We start from the raw sequence: 22,743 nt of genomic DNA, 5'->3' as shown, positions 1-22,743 counted from the left end.
ATGATATTGTATCATTCATAAGGAAAGGAAAGATTTGGAAATATTGTATTAAATAAAGTAAGCCAGACCCAAAGAAACATGGATTACATGATTTCCCTCATTTGTGGTAACTAGAATGTACTTTTAAATTTACAAATTGAAAATACTGGTCAGTAATTAATTTTAGGTTATGCATTACATTTTTGTCATTTAAGTAAGCACTTTGTATACTATGTTATATATATAAAGTCTGTGTCATCCCTTCAACATTCTCCTTCACCCCCCTCCCTGCCTTCTACCCATCCTGTCCCTTATGCTTCTCAGTTCTGTGGCATATACACTGCATTATTACCTGCATTCTACTCATTTGATGTGTCTTTATTGCAGGATTTTTTTAGTAAAGTTCACAAAATAATTGGTTTAAATATTTTAGCAATTTTTTCCTTGCAATTTTGACCAGTTTCATTTATTTTTTATCAATTTATTTTCTTAGTTTATAGCTCTGACAAGGAATCACAATACAAGCTAAAAGTCCTGTTCAAATAGTTTCTCTATTACTTTCTCTTTCTCACTATTTCTTTCTCTCTATGTATCTAAATATATATCTAAGAAAGTTTATCTCTGTCATGATTATACATGTATTGTTTTGAACTATTATAAATACAACTTATCATAAATATAAGCATCACAAAGCAAAAGAATTCTATAATGGTTACTTAGAAACTACTTTTGCAAAAAAGCACAATTATTTAGTGTACATCACTGAAGCAAGACTTTTAATAATAGAAAAGCTATTTAAGAGAGGATATGTGGAACTCTCTGAAGTCTGGTCAAGTTTCATAAGCTGACAATTAATTAAAATAAATCTTATTAATTAATTTTTTTGTTTCAAAAGTATTCATTCTTCAACTGATCTCACAAGGTAATTAAAAACCAGAAAAAAGTCAAGCCTCTCTGCCTTCATTCAACTATCTCCTTTATTTTGGTTCAGACATCTACTTAACTCTGCCTATAGGCATGATAATTATTCTAATTGTTTCCCTAAAACTGGTAAGTTTCAGCCTCTTTCAATGCTGAAATCTCAAAGAGTAACTAATACATTTTGCTGTCAGTTACCTCCTACAAAACAAATTCCAGAAAACATGACCGAAAGACTGTTCTCCTGCAGTCTAGCTTTCTAGGAACAGTGGCACCACATTGAAGATCACTCTGTGATGAGACCTCTCACCATGAAGTAGCAATGGTTACCTGGAAACTGAATCACCTTACTCTTGGACACTCTTGAAGAACCATATTTGACATGATTTTTGTGCCAAAAAATATTTTGGCGAGGATTGCTTAGTTTTGTAGTTTTGTACTACTACAACTGCCTGCCCCAATACCTCCTCAGCTTAAATGTAAATTCATGTTGGCATCTTAAAGATCAGCTGTACTGAATCTCCATCTTCATCATAGGGACATTTTGTTTAAAATTCCATCTTGTCTTTGTCTTGTTACTTTTGTTTGTTTTCTTCCAGGCAGATCAACATGTCAGGGTGAACCTAACATGTTGCAAGCTCAAAGTCAGTCCATCAACAAAGCCATTCATGACCTTTCAACTTTTTGTCTAGCATTCTTATGTACATTAATTCCTTAAATGGTATAAATAGCAAAATATTAGTTTTATTATTCTGGACCTAAAAAATTTAACCAGTTGTTTGATATTTAAGGAAATTAAAAATATAAAATGTATTCTTCAAGGTATTTACCGTAAACTACTTTATTTTCTCCTTTTCTTTTCTTTTACCTTGATTGTTATTTCCCTGGATATAATAATTCTTAATTAATATATCTTTGATGGTTTTCTTTCAAGGTTTCATTTTAAAATTTCCATTGCATTTAACTATTTAATGTTTCAGATAGATAATACAAGTGATATTTATTGCTATGTTGTATGCAATGTGATTTTCCCTCTTGATTTTATTTATTTATTTTTTGCTGGAATTTTTTGATTGTGAAAATACTGTACAGAGAGGTTACAATTACATGGGCAAGATAATGAGTACATTTCTTATCAAGCATTGTAGCCTCCTCCTTTGTTTCCCCTTCCCATCCCTTCCCATCCTCCCCCCGCCCCCCACCCAATCCTCCCCGTCTTGATTTTATTTATAGAAGATATTTTTCTTTATGTTTAACTTTAATCAGTTTGACTATGATGTTTCATATATGATTTCCTTTACGTTAAACTTGACTATTATTCTTAGTTGTGCATCTTCTTTAAATCTGATTTGCTGATAAAGGTCTGCCTATTATTTAGCCACTATGCATTGTTTCTCTTTGTTTCTCAACTCCTATTCTGTCTTATCTGTATTATTTTACTTTATATTGTCTCAGAGATCAATCTGAAATTGTGGTCTTAAATTGGAATTTCAAATTGTTTTATATATGTTGCTTTTTTCTATTGATATTGAGTTTTGTGTGTTTTCCTTTCAGCCTTAAAAATAATAATTTTTATTCTTAAAGTCTATTAGTTCCAACATTTTATTCATGCTTAATCAGTTGCTTTTTTTCATTCCTCAATAATGATCAAATTTATCTTCTTTGTTCATCACCTAACATTTTTATTGTATGCCAATTTTAATGACATCTTTATTACTCTGGTTTGTGTTATCCATCTGACTATCCTGCAACTTATGCTAGGAGGCAGTGAAATAATTGGCTATCTTGTTTTTTGGAAACTTCAATCCAGATTTCATCAGTTATTTTTGCTGTTTGTTTGTTATTGTCTTTAATCATATAGCATATTTCTTATCTTTGAAACTAAGGACAGAGGATGTCTTTTATGTTTGTTTTAATGAAATACCAGAGACATTTCAGAAGGTACAAAACCCTTTGCATTGAACTCTACATTCTTTCTCTTCCTACCAGGTAGTGTAGTAGAGGAAATTGCTGCTCAACAATGTTCTGGCTTTTGGCTTCCTCACTTTCATCAGGTTCCCCAATGCATGGGTCCCTGCATTAGCCAAGTTTGGAAAGGTAGAAGGGGATTTGTATGTGGCTCCCTTCCTGCTTCCTTCCCCTCTTGGAATTTCCCCTTTTATTGTCCAGTCATTTAGAGTTGCAAACTTTTGACACTTGGCTCCTAACCTTGTAATACTAGCACTTGTATTTTTCTTTCCCCTTTTTGCTTCAGACAGCCATTCTAAGCACATGTTACTCTTCCAGCTAAGTTCAATAAGTACATACATTGCTTGTTTACTGATACAGTTAGCAAGCTTTGAGAAACATAATCCTCCCATCAGTAACTCTCTATATTTAGGAAGTGGTCTTAATAAAATATTCCTTTGAGAATATATTCATGATAGGCTTATGTTATAAAGGTTAAAAACAACATAAAATATAGGACTATGGAGGTTTCTAATGCAGAAAATTAGGAAGCATATGAATTACAGAGTAAAATTACGAAGCAATGAAATCAATAAGAGAACAGAGATCAGGACTCTGTAGAAGCTGAGAGACATAGAGAATTGTATAAAAATGTATCATAAAAGCTTAGCACAGGAGACTGAAAGTAAGAAGTTTTTCTGAGGACACAACCAATAATGTGTTCAGATAATTGCTTTTTTTTTCTCCTCAAAACACAGTTTTCATGAAGGTTTGCAAATATTTATCCATTCTTCAAAATAATATGTTTTTGACATATTCAAGTATAAAGTATTATTTCTATTTTAAGTCACTATACAAACTTTATGTTACATTTCAAGTAAAATGTATGCTTGTACCATGAATTTTAGGACATGACTGCAGACTTTTTCTAGTTATATTTTCCTTTCATGTATGTAGAAAATCTATTAGAATTATTGAGCTAGTCAGCTCAATAATTTAAGTATTTGTTATATATAAGGAAACATGACATCTAAGAAGAAGTTTCTGAATGTATTATTTATTATTTTATAAAACTTCCTTTCTAATGTCAGGAATACACAATACTTTGTCTCAGATATTTGTATCTTGAAGATAAAGAGGTAATTCACAAGATCAATTTTATAAGGTAAAAATACATATTTCTGGGATTAATCTTTCTGAATTTGCTACCATCTCAATGACATTGTAGCTTTCTCGGTCTTGTGCCTGTTTCCTCATAATCATAACACATGGCATTGTTTTGAAGGTTAGAAAATATTATTTTCCCCCCAATAATGAGTGCTTAGGACACAGAACATACAAAGATATTTTTGTATCATTTGCTGCCATTATCGATTTACAAACTACAAATATTTATTTGTGTCTGATGCACAAACAAAGTCTAAAGTGCAGGAAAGCCAATATAGCCCTCTGGTTGCAAGAGCTCTCAGTTACCTAAAGGTCCTGAGAAATAAATGGAGAGATGCTATTTGTACTGGCTTGTCTTTTCATTTTAATTTGGGCATCATATAATTATGCAGAACCCAATATTTTGCAAGAAGAATCTGAAACATTTTAACCAATATTACCTCACCAATCTGAATAATCTTGGGAAAAGGTACATTGCAAAGATTCTAGGTGACTTGCCTTAGGACATATGTTAGTGTCAGAGAATTTCACTACAGAAAGGGGGTGCCTTGCTCACTTCTATTAACCAGACAGTTCTCCCCCTCTCAGAGTAGTACATTTTTTTTTTATCATAATATGATAAAGGGTGTTCACTTAACACCTTTCCTCTTTAAGAAAAAAACACAAAAACAAACACAAAAATCCTATTTATGTCTCAGTGAAACACACTGAATAAATAAACAACATTGTGCCATGAAAACTTCAGGGCCATTGGTTGGGACAAAGCTTAGCTGTAATTAGTTGCCTATGTAAGCAAGAAAAAAAAACCCTATGTAGCCTTTTCACACATCTATTACTACCCTCTTAAAATTGTACCTACTTTCAGAATCTACTGTTGAAAGCGTGTTTCCAATGTTCTTTTGCTCATTGATCAAGTTCAAGTTTATTGGAGCCATGGTATTTAACTTCATTTCCTGACCCTCATTTTATTAATTTCCATTATTTGCAATTTAGCCAGTATTCATTTATTCATATTAATATTAAACATTCACTCAAAATATATAGCACATTACTATATCACAAAATGTCTGTGAACAAGTATAATAATATCTAGAAATAAAAGCTATAGATACAGTAAAATAGATATCAGGTTTGCAAAAAAAGTAATTATAACAAATAATGTGCTCATTGCCTTACTAGAGTAACTGTAATCCTTCTGGACAGCATCTTTACAATAAAATAAAATGAAAAATAATGTAAAATGCATTTTTTTACTTTCTGTAAGTCAAGCAATGTTCTAATTACTAAATTGGAACTGAAACTATAAACTGAAAAATGAAATTTCTTTCTATTCTTCTCTGAAATCAAATTACTTATATACTATCTTTTTTGAAGAGTATTAATTTATTCCTGTTTGCTCTAAACAGTGCCCATTGAAGATGCCTATTTTTCTGGCATAATAGTGAATTGTACACTCTCTCACTTTTAAAACATTGATTATACACAGGGTGAGTTTTCCTTTTACATACTTAATTCTTCTCATCCTTTCCTTTTCCTTGACCTAATTTAATTTATGTAATTTCATGGCCTACATGAATTTTCATTTTATCTTTTATTTTCAGACAGCTCTGGCAATCATTTTAAACCTCCAGTTATATAAGAAATTCACAACCAACAATCAGAGGAAATCTTAAATGGCTTTCTGCTGCAACAAAGATAAATAAAAAAAGCTTTAAGTTCATGGGCAGTTTTCTAAATGGGACTCTTGTTTAACCTCTCCTATCCTGTCCCATAGCTCAGCTAGTAGAGATAATCCCCACAGCTATTCACATGTTCATTCCTGCTCTGTCTGTGATGGCTTATGTCCATTCCTCACCATTCATCAATTATCACTTTCTCTAAAATGCCTCTTTGACCTCTGACTTAGAGTCAAGTACACTTATCTTTACACTACCTCAGTGTTTATTTCTATTTCATATTGATTCTTAAGGATGAAGAGCTTAAGCTTTGCTAGAAAACACAAATGAGATAAATGATTTATTCTAGAGGGGACATATCACCTCTAGAATAATGAAACTTAATTCTGTTTATCATGAAATTGAACCCAGAGCCTTATGCAAGCTAGGCAACATTGAATGTAAATTCTTAGAACACTCAGTTATATTTGATGTTAAACTTTCTGCCTTAACCAGTATTCTCTGGGTTTCTCAATAGAAAAATATCCCTTTATTATGTGATTGAGTGTATTTGTGTATCTGTATATATATTATATTCATACATATATTCTAATAAATATACTAACAATATATATTCTAATAAATACACTAACAATACTATTATTGATAGTTATCATTAGTGTCCAATGACTGTACATGCTATGTGTTTCTATCTATTTGAAATAACATTTATATCTGAAACATACTTATGCAATATCTTCTGTAAGAGTACAGGTTCCTGAAAGTTATTATTGTATAGGTTTTGCTATTTAAGGAAATTTGGTGGAGGAGGAAAACAAATTACATTCCAAATTATGATTGTGATTTTAGAAATACTTAGAAGAGATAATATATTGGAATTCCTTTATTAAAGTAAATATGAAACACTTATTCCAATAATACCTAAATACCTTTCTTTTCTTGAAATAAGTATAGATGTTTCATAGTGTTCTGACAATCCTACTAAAATTCCTGAATCTACCTCTAGTGTTCTTCATTTAATTTGCTATGACATTTTTATCTTTTGACATCACCAATAGGTCTAAAATCATGTCTTAAATCATCTATTTCTCTTAAGTCAACAGCAAGAGCAAATTTTAGTGTCAAATTTGACTACCTCTCTTGTGTCTTATGTTTAATTAAATTCTACAGGCTTCTAGTTCCATCTAAATAAAAATGGTTTATCTTTTCCTTTTATAATTACCTTTCCAGATAATTCATTCCCACCTGGCTTATTTACATGTGAATATCTAGTGTTTAACAAGTACATTATGTATTTGTGGTTCTATCTATCTATCTATCTATCTATCTATCTATCTATCTATCTATCTATTATCTATCTATCTATCTATCTATCTATCTATCTATCTATCTATCTATCTATCTATCTATCTATTTGCTGGTCCTGGGGCTTGAACTCTGGGTCTAGTGCTGTCCTCGAGCTTCTTTTGCTCAAGGCGAGTACTCTACCACTTGAGCCACAACATCACTTACAGTTTTTTTTTATTTCTTTTTTTTAAGTGAATTTGCAATTTATTTAACATTCAAACTTCATTAAGACATGTGCTATATGGCAATTTTACTGGGAGTTTAACCGTACCTAGGATATGATTGCTTGCTGGGGTTTAGCAACAGGGTCCATTTCACACTTAGCACTAACTGAATAAATACAATACTAAACAAACTGCATTCAAATGCTTTCTAAAAAAATCAATTTTAAAGGCCTTTCTATTCAGGCTGAGAAACACAGATATGCTAGTTTAACATAATTGGCCAATTTTATATAGCACTTTTAGTCCACAAGTATATTATTAAATGAGAGAGAACATCTAATACAACCATTTCTACAGAACTAGGAAATAAATTTCTAAGAAAGAAAGATTTTACAGACCTCCATCTTTTATACCCACCCCAACAATCTAAGTCTAAAGAGGATGAAGCCAATTACTTTCCTCAGAGAGCTCACGACTAATGTCGCTTTGCTATCAAAATCTGTATTTCTGAGTGATCCGTAATGAACATTGAGACAAGATTCAATTATTTCCAAAGAAGCACAATGCACGTTGTGGTCGCCTATTCAGCAACAATGAGCACTGCATTCAAAACTCTCATCCCAGGAATTAAATAAGGTCAGCCACAGTCATGGGCATCTCCTCCACTGTAGTATTGTAGAAAGTCTCAATGTCACGAAGAATCCTCTTCCTCCCAAATCAACCCCCTCTTCCAATTCAACTCACTCTTTATCCAAACAGTATGCTATTTCACTTATGAATCCACTTTCTAAATTATGTTAACACCGTTTCTGAGTGTCATCTCTTCATCAACTGCTGCTATCGACTCCTGTGAATATAGTTTTCATGATTGGTAGGTAGATCATAGTTTATAACCAAAGACACTTGTTGCACATCAATTCCATGAGCCAACAAGTCAGTAGTGATCAAAACACAGCTTGACCCTGATCGGAATTCCATCATGATAACATCTCTCTCCTTCTGGTCCATGTCACCATGCAGAGCAGAAACTGTAAAGTCCCTGGCATGCATTTTCTCGTGAGCCAGTCTACTTTGCGCCTTGTATTGAGGAAAATAACAGCCTGTGTGATAGTCAGTGTCTCATACAAGTCACAAAGTGTGTCCAACTTCCATTCCTCTCTCTCAACATTAATATAAAACTACTTTATTTCTTCAAGGGTCAATTCTTCCCTCTTCACCAAGATTCGAATAGGATCTCTCATGATTTTTTTGGTCACTTCCAACACATCAGTTGGCATTGTGGCAGAAAGCTACACGACCTGAATACTTGTATTTAATTTCTGGGAAATCTCATAGATTTGATCCTTAAACCCTCAGCTCATCATTTCATCAGCTTCATCCAAAATAAACATTTTGATCCATTTTGGAGAAAGGTATCATCTGCCCAACATGTCAAACACTCTCCATGATGTACCAACAACAATATGTACCAACTTGCAGGTGCTTCAGCCTGCAGGTTTTGCATTTCATTTAGAACATTGGTTCCACCATTACAGGTGAGACAAGTTGGTCCCATATAATCTCCAAGTGTGAGAATTACCTTGTGGATCTGTTGAGCCAGTTCTCTAGTGGGGGCCAATACTACTGTTTGGGTCTCCTTGAACTCAATCTCCAACTGTTGCCAGGATGGAAATAGCAAATGTGGCTGTCTTGCCAGTACCTGACTGAGCTTGAGCAATCAGATACCCTTTAATGCAAGGGATAATAGCTCTCTGTTGAATAGCTGAAGGCTTCTCAAAAGCATAAGCATAGATACCCGGTAGAAGAGACTCCTTTAAATTGTTATCATCAAAGTTATCAACAATCTCATTTAAGTTGCTCTCGATGACACCATCAGGGTCCTTTCCTCTGTGCTGCCATGTTCTCTGTTATAGTTGGCAGAACCACCAGACATGATCGGAAGGACGCCTCCGAGACCGACTGGAAAGCCCAGTTGTTTTTTTTTCTTGAGCAATTTTTTTGAGATAAGAGTGTCATAGACTTCCCTGCTTTGGCTGGCTTTAACAGTGATCCTCATATCTTAGCCTTCTGAGTAGCTAGGATTACAGGCATGAGCCACCAGTACTCTGCAATAATATATTTTGCATGCATATTGCATCTGAGATGTGTTTTTGAATGAGTTATCTGTGTACATTGTCTTAGTTCCTACTCAAGATACTGAATTATCACCTGCTTCCAAGGAATATAATATAAAACCAGTAAATAGATTTAGATTTACAAATCACATAATCATATAATTATAATCACATAATTGCATAATCATAATCATATTTACTATATATACATTTACATTATTATACACATAAATACATTATTCATATACATCTTTCTGCTTATACATACATATATGTGTGTATATATAAAAAGTGATCACAAAGGATTGTTTTTGAGTGTTCTCACCTGAATTGTCTCTTTTTGTCACTAACATTTGATTTCAGAATGGTAGTAAGTCTTTCCAGTAGGAAAACATTTTAAAAAATTCCAATAGTTTTATTGAACTTGCAAACATATATATAGACTCTCACAATTTATGGATCTTAAGCTTTGTGCAAGTGGCTCACACCTGCGATCCTAGCTACTCAGGAGGTTGAGTTCTGAGGATTGTGAGTTTTTTGTTGCTGTTTTTGCTTTGTTTCTTTGTTTTTGTCTGTCATGGAGCTTGAACTGTGGGCCTGAGCATGCCTCTGAGCTCTTCAACTCAAGGAGAGCACTCTACCACTTGAGCCACAGGGCCACTTCCAGTTTTCTGGTGGTTAATTGGAGATGAGAGTATCAAGGACTGTCCTGCCTGGGTTGGCTTTGAACTACCATCCTCAGATCTCAGCCTCCTAAATAGCAATGGTGGCAGGGGTGTAAGCCACCAGCACCCAGCAGGATTGTGGTTTGAATTAGCTCAGGCAGGAAAAGTCTGTGAGACACTTATCTCCAATTGAGGTGCCTGAAGTACAGTTGTGGCTCATGAGGTAAAGTGCTTGCCTTCAATTAGAAACAAAACAAAACAACAACTTGGGACAGCCCCAGACCCTGAGTTCAAGCTTCTGGGCTAGCACAAAACATGCAAATTTCCCTTTAGAACTGTTGCAGAAGCATTTGAGTCTGCACTCTGAAAGACAGAGTTAACATGATGCAAATCTATCTACTGTAAATTAATGGAGGAAATTTCAGAGAGAAAGGGACAGTATACCATAATGGAAAAGAACAAATTCTGTATAATCAGATTTCCTATAGAAGATATTTCACAATAGAAAGTTGTCTACCTTCTTCAACAGTTTGCTACTGTAACCAGAAAGAGCACCTATATAAGTTGGAGAAATATTTGTTAAATAAATAAGACAGAACACATTAATAAGCTTTTTTAAACTGTTAGTTTGCTTCTTAATATGCTGTGATGATAATCAGACTTACCCTCAAGAATGAATCAAGGAAATTACATATAATAATTGTGTAGTATGAAACATACTATGTTTTCAATGAATGGATGTTTTGTAGCTATAAAAATCTAAAAATCTACACACTGGAATTCATACATAAAGTAAGAGGTAGAATACAAGCAACAATAATTATGTAGGGTACTTGCATGCATCAAAATTATTTCAGTGCTTACAAAAGATACAGAATTATTGTTTTCTTCTGAGAAGTATAGCACTTATATCTCTGGGAAGCTGGGGAAGGAGTCTGAATGTTGAACCAAAAAATTAGACTGAGTGTTGAGGTGATGAAGTTTAAACAGTATAAAAAAGGAACTGACATGCAAGTGTTTAAGAACAATATAATTTATTCATCATTGTCTTCCCAATGCCCACAATTCAAATAAACATAAGTGAGGATCTTTTAATTAAAAGTGGATGAGGTGATGGTGTTGATTATATTCTCTATTTAGGTATATGAATTAGAAACAAGCAGAAAGAAAAAGGTAGAAAGGGCATTCTTACCAAAGCCTTAAATCTGACAATATATTGATATTTAAAAAAATCTCAAGGATACAAGGAGGGGATGTATTTTATTAAGACAGCTTGATTTAGAAGGCAAGTTTTACCAATAGGATGACCAAGGAAATGGAGGTAAGGCATATAGGGCATTGTAGATTCCAGTGTACTGGCTGGGAATTTATTTTGTAAGATGTTAACTTTAAAGATTTGTATCTATGAATAATTTTAATGTAGCACAACTTACAATAAGTGGTAGAAAAAAACTATATTTTATAGTTGAAACCGAAATGAAGGTTCCTGTCTGTTTTGTTCTTTTAAGTATCTAATGGTTAGACAACAGTAAATTAATATTAAGTCTATTAGTTCTTCAACGCTTTTTGACTAATGAGCTTAGAGTTGGGAAACATAATCATGATGGCAGTCTCAATGAAGTGAGGTTTGGAATGAGTCACAAATATGGATCCTTGACTCTTAGGCTATTTGGGTTAGATTTTTGGACGTGGACCACTTAACCATTTCTGTTATTTTCTTTAACATAACACTGCTAAAGTGTGGGGTGCTTTTCTATTTGTACATCTATTTGTACTTGTAGATATACAATGGTATTACTATATGTGAATAGTTCTATTTTTCTTACTGTCAAATAGATTAGTGTTAAAAGTGAGTCTATTAGTTTCTATCCCTCTTTGCTTAGTATCTTATTGTATTCATTTTTTCCCTATTCAGAAAAGAAATGTAAAGTGTTATTTAAGAAGTAAGCTAAAATAAATTCTGTAAAATTTTAGCTTGTCTAGCTCTTGTTCTCTTGTTTAAGAAATAATATAATCATAAGAGACAAGAATGAGCCTTCCAGATAATTTATTATAAACACAGTTCTTTAAAACTCTTGTTTATTGTATAAACATAGCCTCTAGGCCCAGTCTTTTTGAAAACCAAGTCTTTAACTCTTTAACCCTGTGGTTGGACTCATCCAAAATTTACTCCCTACAAAGCCCTTTATGATCCCAACAGTCTTGATACCTCCAGAATGTTTTATTTCCAAACTATAAATATTGTTTTTTCACTCCTTGGTGTGGAAATTCAGCTACCTCCACATTACATGCTTACTGAAGTAGAAAACTGCCTAATCAGATAGGAAAACATTTGGCAGTGAATAAATCAGCATTTGTCGAGTATTTCAAAGTGTGAAACTGGGCAGACAAGCACATGTCCTAAGCCCTCTGCAATCCCATGCTTCCCTGAAGAGAAATCAAGGGCTAGAATATGGCCGTCACTACCATCTGTCTAAATACTTGAGTGTGTTGTCTTGCATTAACACAGCAGAACGATTAGACAAAGTAATTAAGATTTTATTTCTTACATTTCATCACCAGATGCTATACAATATAGAGTTATCCATAAATGTTTAAATTGATTAAGCTTTGAACCAGGAAAATAATGAGAATTAAAGATCAACTAATTAAAGAGGAGAAATAAAACATTTAAACTATGGACTTGCAGAGTTCATGGTTTTATCTTTTTTTATTCTAAAACTATGAGAATTGTTATAGCTTTTAATGATAATTATATTCATATATATTTGACAAATATTCACTAAAATATTTTGTATCACTACTTATTTGACCTTTAAGTTAAGAAATAAAGCAGTTGATGTTAGCTTGTGATTTCCATTATTCCACTCTGTGACCTTAGATAAGATCTTAGAACAGTGACTCCATAGACTCTATATAAGTATCTGAATAGATGAAATATTTGTAGATTATTTAGATCACTATATAAACTGTTGAAGAAATACATGAGTAAGGAAACATTTTCAAATATCTCTGAACTAATCAACAATGTCTATTTGTAAAACTACTTGGCAGGGAACTTAATAAAGGCAAGCATTTTGCTCAAGTTAATTATCAGCTTGGATTTTCAAAGGAGATACAATTTGCTTCTTATTAATTTGGTTCCCAATGAAAAATTCAAATTGATTATAAATTTAACCACTCTACTGTGCAGTAGTAATTGAAATAAAAACATTTAGCGATTTTCCTATTGGCTCCAAGACAATACAAAATTATACAAAAAAGGTGTTTTGTTTTCTGAAATAAGTCTAACATTCCATTAAAGGGTAGGGCTTGAATTTATTTTAACTTTTAAAACATAGTAAATTCCCTAGAAATTCAGTAATTGGGTGTAGAGTGAATGGGCTGGATGATAGTATGCTTCTTTGTTAATTATGAAAATAGAATTTGTTTTTCCTCCCTCCCTCTCTACCTCCCTCTCGCCCTTCCTTCCTCCCTCCCTTCCTTCTTTGAAAATATTACTAGAGGGCTGGGAAAGTGGCTCAGTAGTAGAGTGATTGCCTTGCATGCATGAGGCCCTGGGTTTGATTCGTCAGTACCACATAAGTAGAAAACGCTGGAAATGGAGCTATGGCTCAAGTGGAAGAGCACTAGCCTTGAGCTGAGGAGCTGAGGGACAGCACCCAGGCCCAGAGTTCAGGCCCCACGGCCAGCAAAAAAAGAAAAAAGGAAAGAAAAAACAGAAAAGAAAAGAAAAGAAAATAGTACTAGAGCATGAACTAAGGGGCTTGTACTTGCTAGTCAGGTACTCTCACTTGAGCGGTTCTGAATCCTATTTTCACTTTAGTTATTTTGGGGGAAAGGTGTCTTTTTTGCCCAGAGTTTATGTCAGACACCATCCTCCTTGAATTTGGGATTATGATGTGATCTGCCACACCCAGTTTGTTGAGATGGTAATCTTCCTAACTTTTGCCTGGGTTAGCTTCAAACTACCGCCTTTTTGAAGTTCTCCAGCTACTCAGCCTCACAATTTGCTAGAATTATAGGTGTAGGCCACCATGCCTGACTGCAATAGCTACTGTCTGTGAATAGTATTTGAACTCAAAGCCTGACCACCATTGATGAACTTTTGTGCTCAAGGCCCACTTGAGCCATATCTCTACTTCTAATGTTATTCTGGTTAATTGGAGATAAGAGTCTCAAGGACAGGTCTGCACGGTCTGACTTTGAATTGCAGTCCTCAGATCTCAGCTTCTCTAAGGAGCTAGGATTACAGATTGAGTCCCTGGCACCCTGTGACAACAGTTTTATGATAAGAGATTGTGATAAAGCCTAATAAATATGCCTCAGTGCTCTGATATTTTATAGTGATAATAGAAAATTCTTATTGATGGCTTTGTATTTAAAGTAGTAAATATTTGGTATTTATGTACATTTTAATGTTTAACATCTATGATATTGTATTAAGGAAATAATAAGTATACATAAACATTAATTTTTCAGCTAACTTGCCATAAATAGGATTAAACGTGAACATTTATTACTGTAAAATACTAAAAATATATATAAACATTCTTTCAAACAGGTATTTGCGAGCATATCCTTAATAATCAAAATCCTTCTAAATAAAAGATCCTCTACATTTTCACACATACTCATAACATTTAGTTACAAGCATTGATTGTTTAGAAAAATAAAAGAAAAAAGAAGAGAAAAGAAGAATGGAATTTGGTGGGACACGCAAGGAAAAGCCAACAAATATTTATTTACCATTTATTCAAACTTTAGGTTTGCATAGACTCTTGCCACTAATTTACTTGAGAAGCTTTGCCATTTTCATGCTGCCTTTCAAGCATGTCATTGCTAATTAAATCTAACATGACCATGATATGTGTTTTTAAGAAATGATAAATGTACTTGGGTCTGGCTTAGTTTTTTTTTTTAATTGTGAAAATACCGTACAGAGGGGTTACAATTACATGAGCAAGGTAATGAGTACATTTCTTATCAAGCATTGTTGCCACCTCTGTTTTCCCTTTCCATCCCTTCCCATCTCCCCTCTTGCCACCGCCCTCCTCCTGCGTGTGCCAAAGTTGTAAAGTTGGGTTTTCGACATAACGTCTTGTACATCTCATTGCTGCAATGGATATACCTGTATCCCTATTTTAACAATTTGTTCTTCCCTTCCCCTCCCCAAATTATACCAACATCAAATACAATGAAAACAGAGGTTATACCATGCGGGAGGGACATAGAAAGCAACAAAGAAATCATCTTATAAATATGTTAATGGAGGTTCCTCAAAAGACTCCATATAGAGCTCCCCTATGACCCAGCAATCCCACTTTTGGTCATTTACCTGAATGATCACAAACAAGACCATATTAAAGCAACCTGCACAGCTATGTTTATTGCAGCATTATTTACCATATGGAACCAACCCAGATGCCCCTCAGTAGATGAATGGATCAAGAAAATGTGATATATATACAAAATGGAATTCTATGCCTCCATCAGAAAGAATGACACTGCCCCATTTGTTAGGACATGGAAAAACTTGGAAAAAAATATATTAAGTGAAGTAAGTCAGGCCCAAAGAAACATAGGTCCCATGGTTTCCCTTATTTGCAATAGTTAGTATATGTCTGAGACAAGAAGAAACGGTCAGATAAGTTGATGCTAGGTGAAATGAACTCCAAGATAAAGACTCAAATGTTTTTTCTTTCTGGCTTAGTTTTTCTTTTACACGTGGGTTGCACTAAATCCAGGAACCCTACAGTGGAACGATGTCCCTCTGGTACAACCATTATGCAAAACACTATGGAGAAAGGCCTGCACTAGTTGTAGTCAATGTCAGCACTATAACTCAAGCTCACCTGAGGGCCTACATTTTTCCTATTGTGGAGATTTCATTTCTCCCTCCTCAACTCTACTCTTTAGTAGTTACTATGTTGATTGTATTTTCATTTTTATAATTGGGACTGCCTTAAAACCCATGCTTTTCCCCTATTGGATTTTCCCTCTCATGTAGGAAGCATGCAATTTTACAAGGTCTTGTTTGGAAGTAATTTTACAATCAACTATATGCTCATATCTGATTTCTTTGTTGCTTTGTATGGGGGGGGCAAAGGAGGGCAAGGGGGGAAGATGGGAAGAGATGGGAAGGGGAAACAAAGAAGGAGGCTACAATGCTTGATAAGAAATGTACTCATTATCTTGCCCATGTAATTGTAACCCCTCTGTACGGCATTTTCACAATAAAAAAAAAGAAAGAAAGAAATGTACTCATTACCTTGCTCATCTAATTGTAACCCCTCTGTATGGTATTTTCACAATAAAAAAAAAGAAAAAAATAAAAATGAACGGATTATAAATACTACTGAGGTACAGATTAAAAAATAAATGGAGAGAATCTTCCCAATATTCAAAAATTTGAGAACCAAATTTAATTTTACATTTTGCTATCAGTTTTAGGAAATCTGCTTTCCAATCTCAATTGTCACAGTGAAATGAGAGGAGGAAATTTTCTGGCTGGTTGGAATGATATAATTTGCCTCAAAACATCAAATGTTTTTGTTGAAAGCAAATCTCCCTATCTAAATTGATTATTAATTAGTTCTGTGCTTCTTATAGAGTGCCAATTATCTAACCTACTTGATGTTTTCCAATTTAAAAAATCATTGAAAAAACTGTTATGTTGAATGCAAGGTTAATAACTCCTAACAAGACCATTATTTACAATATTTATTTTGATGCTTCATAGACAGTAAGTGATTTTCTTCCTATGGAAACATATTTCAGGCAATTTAAGATAGAGAATATTTGAATATTTGTCCAGGCATATTGGTTTACTTCATAATCCAAGCTTTCAAGAAGTGGAAATCAGGAGGATTATGGCTCAAAGCCAGATGAAATGAAAAATTAGGGAGTTCCTTTCAAATAAACAAGCTAGATGTGGTGAGTCATGTCAAACATCCTAGCTACACAGAAGTTTACATAGGAAAATCTTGATCAAGGCTAGAATTGATGGAAAACCTAAAACACATGAAAAAAAGAAAATATAAAAAAGGTCTTGCAAACGTATAACTCAGCTGGTAGAACACCTGCCCAAAAGCATGACACTATTATATCAAACCCTAGTATTGTGAAAAGAAGAAGGAGAAAGAAAAGAAGGAAGAAGAGGAAGAAAATATATCATGGAAAAATTATGCTTAGTACAAAGAGGCATTTAATTGATGGATATATAATTTGTATTTATCAATTTCTAGAGCAAAACTATTTCAGCTAGATAAAAAAGATACAAAGATACAATGGGAACTTCATTAATCTTTTAGCTCTCTAGTTAAGTCATCTCAAGTATGAATAAATCTTCTTTATGCAAATAAAAAGTTGCTGACAAAATAATCTTTCTGGAAATTTAATGATTTCAAAAAACAGGCAAACAGGGGCTGGGAAGGTGGCTCAATGGTGGAGTGCTTACCTTGCATGCCTGAGGCCCTGGGTTCGATTCCTCAGCACCACATAAGCAAAAAGAAGAAAGCTGGAAGTGGCACTGTGGCTCAAGTGGTAGAGTGCTAGCCTTGAGCTGAAGAGCTGAGGGACAGTGCCCAGGCCCAGAGTTCAGGCCCCACGACTAGACCCAAAAAACAAAACAAAACAAAACAAAAAAAAAAACAGGCAAACAAACCACTGCAGTTTTTGTTTTTGAAGTTTGGACAAAAAATTAGCACTCAAGATTTTTAAAAATTTTATTGTTTGTCTTAACACTCAAGGTTTGAAATTTAGAAAACTAAGAACAATATTATAAGTAAGGGCAAAATAAATAATCTAAAGTCATTTCTGCTTAGGATATTGATTTTTTAACTTTTTGGAACTTCTGTTTCCTGTTGGGTAAATGATTAAAAGTGGCATTTCTTCATCAGAAGCACATAACCATTAGCACATAACCATAACATTTGGTGCAAAACTTCATGGTATCTCTAAGTTTTTGAAGATTGCAGATAGCCTTTGTTTGTTCCCATGTTCCTCAGAATATAAAACTCTGACAAACTGTTACAGGTCTGAGAACATTGTGTTGTGGCATAACAAACTCCAGAACAGCTGAAAAACACAACATACGAAAGTGGAAAAACTCAAGTTCCCAGGCTTATGATTACCAGGAATCATTTTAAACTAATAGTCACAAGGATTTTCTGTTAAAAATTTTAAAAGTTTGAATTGCTTTTATTTGATAAAATCATTCTATTTATTTAAAAGCAATATGATAGAAATTCAGAAGATTGTGAGCTGAAATTGAAAAGGCATTAGGGCTTATTCAAACCTGTTAAAACTTGGACTACTAATTTAGTCTTTCCCAACCTGACATATCATATTAGTTTATAATTGTATATTGGCCTATATTATGTTTAAACCCTCTTAGTTAGTATGTTTAAACCCTCTTTACTGGACTTAAATTTTATATTTTAGAACAACTCATCTAAGTCCAGTAAACTAAGACAAATAACTTATTCTAAAAATTAGAATAGATGCAATTATTCCTAGAGTAACATATTTACAGGAAGTGCATTTAACTACTAGATGTGGTTGAATTGCTAAATGGCTGAATTTGCAAAAGTGGGCAATAATTAAATCGTTATGCTTGACTCTTATTAAATATTAATGATTTCTCAATGACTTTGAATCAGAAGGGTTTTCTACATGAAAAGTTCTGACTCTACTGTCTGAACGATGAATCATTCACTTTGAGGTGGTCTTCCTCCGCTTTAAGCTACTTGTAGACATTATCAGGGAATTTAACTATGACTGATTATGTTGTACTTGGCTTTTCACTTATTTTTTTTATTGAAGGGAGAATTTTCAATATTGGTATCAGTATGTTTTAGCCTACACAAACAAAAGATTTTCCTCAGGAAAAAAGCTTGACATTAAAAAAAAAAAAGAAAAAAAGTAATGCACTCAGCCAAGACTCCAGCCATCTGAATGCATTCACCATTTGTGTGGCTTTAAATCTGGCTGTGCACATGCCAGAAACACAGATCAGAAACGCATCTGGGCAGCAGAAGCTGGTCAGTATGGGCCCCTCCACCTCCTTTTGTTGTTTGTTTTTGTAACACATGTTAGGCACCGAAGAGACAAACAGGGACAAAATAGCCTTTTCCTTTTCCATCTGGTTCTCTGCCAGAGATACAAAGCCCAGCCAAAGCATCAGATTTCAATGTTATGATTGCCTAGAAACCTTACTTTCTTCTCTATCCATTACCATTCTGCTTTGTCAATATTTCTCCACCAATAAAGAATGATGGAGTAAAATAACATGCATGGTTCTTCGTACATCACTTATTCCTGATTCTTAGTTGTCAGTTTGTCTTTGTGAGGTAATACCTATGTGTCTTCTTTTATAAGAATATTGATTAATATGAGATGTATATTCACAATATTTTAAACTTTTGTAATTGAAAAAATATAGACTGAGTAAAAATGAAAAAATACAATAGAAAAAATATTGATTGAGTACCAAAATACAGATTAAGTGGAAAAATGAATTCTGTGATAGGAAGTGGTTGAGTTTCCACTCTTGGGAACTCAGTTAATTTCTCATGGTAATAACTTTATTGTGGGTAAAAAAAGCATCCCTTGTCAAAAAGAAGCCTGAAAGGAAGAGGGAGATTGAGGGAAAGAGAAAAGAAGATCTGAAGTTTCATGGAACATGTATTATCACATGTCTTTTGCATAGAGAAGAGAACTTGGGCAGGAGGGTCACAGGAAAGGATTGCCTCTGATCTTAAGCAATAGGTGTCAGGGAGAAGATTGTGTCACCTGGCAGTGGAGATTTCAGGGTGCTACATGCCTTATTATTATCACTCTATTTCAGTAGGTAGTGTTGTCATAAGTGGAGGAAAGTATGGCTATACATCTATAGAACCATGATCAATTAGGTGTTTTGAAGTTAGAGAGTACCTGAAAAATAAATAAACCTTTACAGTGTTTCAACTTAGAAGTAGGTTTCAGACTTTAGAGATTTAGTAATCATTTCAATTGGCTTAGCGAATATTATTATGTATTGCTAGAATATGATTTCCTTTACTCACAATTTTAGCTTATATTTATAAGCATTCAGATAAGTAAAAGGCGTAGAGAGTGAATTTCTGTTCAAACACCAACATTTTGATTCATTTATATCACCTATATTTTATTTTACTTTCATTTTATTTTACTTCCATTTTATTGTCAAGGTGATGTACAGAGGGGTTACAGTTTCATAAGTAAGGGAGTGAGTACATTTCTTTTTGAACTTGTTACCTCTTCCATCATTTTTCCCCCTGCTCCCCTCTCCACATCCTGCCCAAGTTGTACAGATCATTTCCAACATAGTGTCTTATGAGTATCGCTGTTTTGATTCATTGCTAAATCATGATCTCACGCCTTCTATAATTTAGTTATATGACTATAAAATGACTATAATTTAGTTATATGACTATAAAATTGTCACACCTGGTGACAATGTCATTAACACTCCAGATAAAATGCTTTTATTATCTAGTACTTTCATTATCTGTTTTGTGTAAGTAAATATCCAATGTCTACATTAAATATTTTGTCATATATGTAAGTCTTAAATATTTTACTATCTTAAACAAGCTCATCTCTATATTTCTTCTCATCATTAATGACATACACTGTTTAACTTAGTATCAGAGTCTATTTTATTCCTACAGCTTTACACTTAATTTTCTATCATATATTAATTCAATAAATGATAACTCTAAAGGTGAATGATTTTCCAAAATACCATAATAATATTGATTTTGTCATTAATAGAACTTAACAAACAAGTTTGGATTGTAACTAAAAGCAAGTTAAATATGTTTTTTTCCAGGGTTGATGAAAAACTGAACAACATAAATTAAATTAGAAGTTTTTCCAACTTGTCTAATATTAATCATATAACATACCAAATGAATTACATATAGCATGCTGTACTTTTGTGATATCTGCTTGGCTTAACTATCCCCAAAATCTGTACATTCTAGAACAGAAACATGGAGAAAGATCACTATAGAATTGAAGGCCACTTTCTGGGGTGACACTAACTATAGCAAAGGTTCCTTTAACTAACATTGAATTATGTTACTGAGCTGGGATGCTGAGTAGCATTTGTATAAGGAAGACACTTATATAAATGCTACTCAGCATCCCAGCTCAGTAAGGATTCTATCTGAACAGACAAAAATCACATGAATGCAATAGGTAGCTTCTGATACACTAACTTGTTCATCCAGAAGAAATCAACTCCTGAAAATGAATATAACACAATGTTTCTCCTCTACTAGACATGTACTGTTAGCATAAATAATGCCATAGTTGAAAGTAATAAAGAACATAAATCAACATGGAACCTGGGGTAATTGTACCTTAGATATAGTGCATACAAATATAGTCATATCAGGAATCTTCACAGCTACATTATTTTTTCACAATGTTATTATTTCCATTTTAAAGATGAGGCTGTGGAGTTATAGGAAACGTTAGTTAGGGGGCTCAGTGTTGCCCTGAGCCCAGAATTCAGGAAGCTGAAGGCAAGAAAATGGTTTAATTTGAGGCCAACTTGGGCTCCATAATGTGACTGGCCAGAAATTAAAAAAAAAAAAACAAGAACAGATAAAAAAGCTTTTTTCCCCCAAATCACAGACAATAAACAGAGCCATCCCCACTCTTTCCTATATGCCTGCCATGTTTCTTACCATTGATTTAGGATATTACTATTCTTGTATGAATTCCAGGTATCGATACTTCTCACTCCAATGCTAACTCAAAAACTTACTATGTTTAGGTACTTTTTAAAAATTTATTTGTGCACCATGTACACATTTAATGGTAACTGTATGCATAAACATACATTATGTTTTACAGGTTATCAGTAATCTTGGTCCTTTGGAACTCATTCTTAATACTCCTAGCCACCATAGAGTTCATCATGGTAAGGAGATCCTGTTCCTTCTTTGTTTTCCATCTTCATTTCTCTAACAACAACAATATTATTATTTTATTTTACCTCATTTCACCAAAATTGCCCCGTATAGTAACCATTTATTGTTTAAACAAAGATAGTTTGCTCTTTTGTGCCAGGACAAATTTCAACATACATGGACTATGGTGGAGGTGGAAGAGAACATTCTGCCTGTACTTTGGATTTTCTTTTTTACCTAGCTCTCAGACTAGTTTCAGTAGGGGAAAATAATGAGATATCCAACAGAAGAGGGAACATTTAATGTCATTAAGGATCTGTTGTAGGCTACACTTGGTTATAGGTTATCCTCAATTCTGAGGGTTGTTCCTGTTCTCAGCCAGAGGGTCTCTAGTTTTGAAAACTTTAAGCATTTAGAAAGATACTAGTAAGTATCTTTCTCCTGCTTAAGTTTATGAAAAAATACAACATAAGCTGCTTTTGCCTAAGCAGAAAATCACATGTGGCTAATGCAGAAAGTTTAAAGACACCAACTTTAATTATAACAATAATGCTTACATTTGTGTACCACAAAATCCATAAAGAATATGCATAGCAGCATTATTTTAATTGGCAAAAATGAATTCCAAGTTTTATCAGAATAGATTAAGTTACGAGCAGCATGGTTCATGTAATAGAGATTCAAATAACAGCAGAAATGTCCAAATCATTGTTTTCTATTCAGTGGCACAAATAAGTCTTAGAACAAATATTGTGAGGCAGAGGCCTGTGACAAAAATAATTGTATATTATAGTTTTATTTTTATGTCTTCAGTCTTCACA

General features: G+C 33.6%; 1 protein-coding gene and 1 pseudogene across 1 annotated transcript in view; one reads left to right on the top strand and one right to left on the bottom strand.

Annotated features, from left to right (window-relative positions):
• Agmo (alkylglycerol monooxygenase) overlaps positions 1–22,743 on the top strand; it is a 327,029-nt gene that overhangs the window by 140,478 nt on the left and 163,808 nt on the right. Inside the window, exon 6 of the mRNA XM_042695829.1 lies at positions 21,867–21,933. Coding sequence (XP_042551763.1) covers positions 21,867–21,933 — 67 coding nt within the window. The remainder of the gene's footprint in view (positions 1–21,866; positions 21,934–22,743) is intronic.
• On the bottom strand, positions 8,008–9,146 carry LOC122121576 (annotated as a pseudogene).

Source organism: Dipodomys spectabilis, unplaced genomic scaffold, assembly GCF_019054845.1.
Source record: "Dipodomys spectabilis isolate Male_0828 unplaced genomic scaffold, ASM1905484v1 ptg000190l, whole genome shotgun sequence".
Classification (NCBI taxonomy): domain Eukaryota; kingdom Metazoa; phylum Chordata; class Mammalia; order Rodentia; family Heteromyidae; genus Dipodomys; species Dipodomys spectabilis.
The sequence above is the reverse complement of the archived record's forward strand: the minus strand, read 5'-3'. Positions and strand labels throughout refer to the sequence as shown.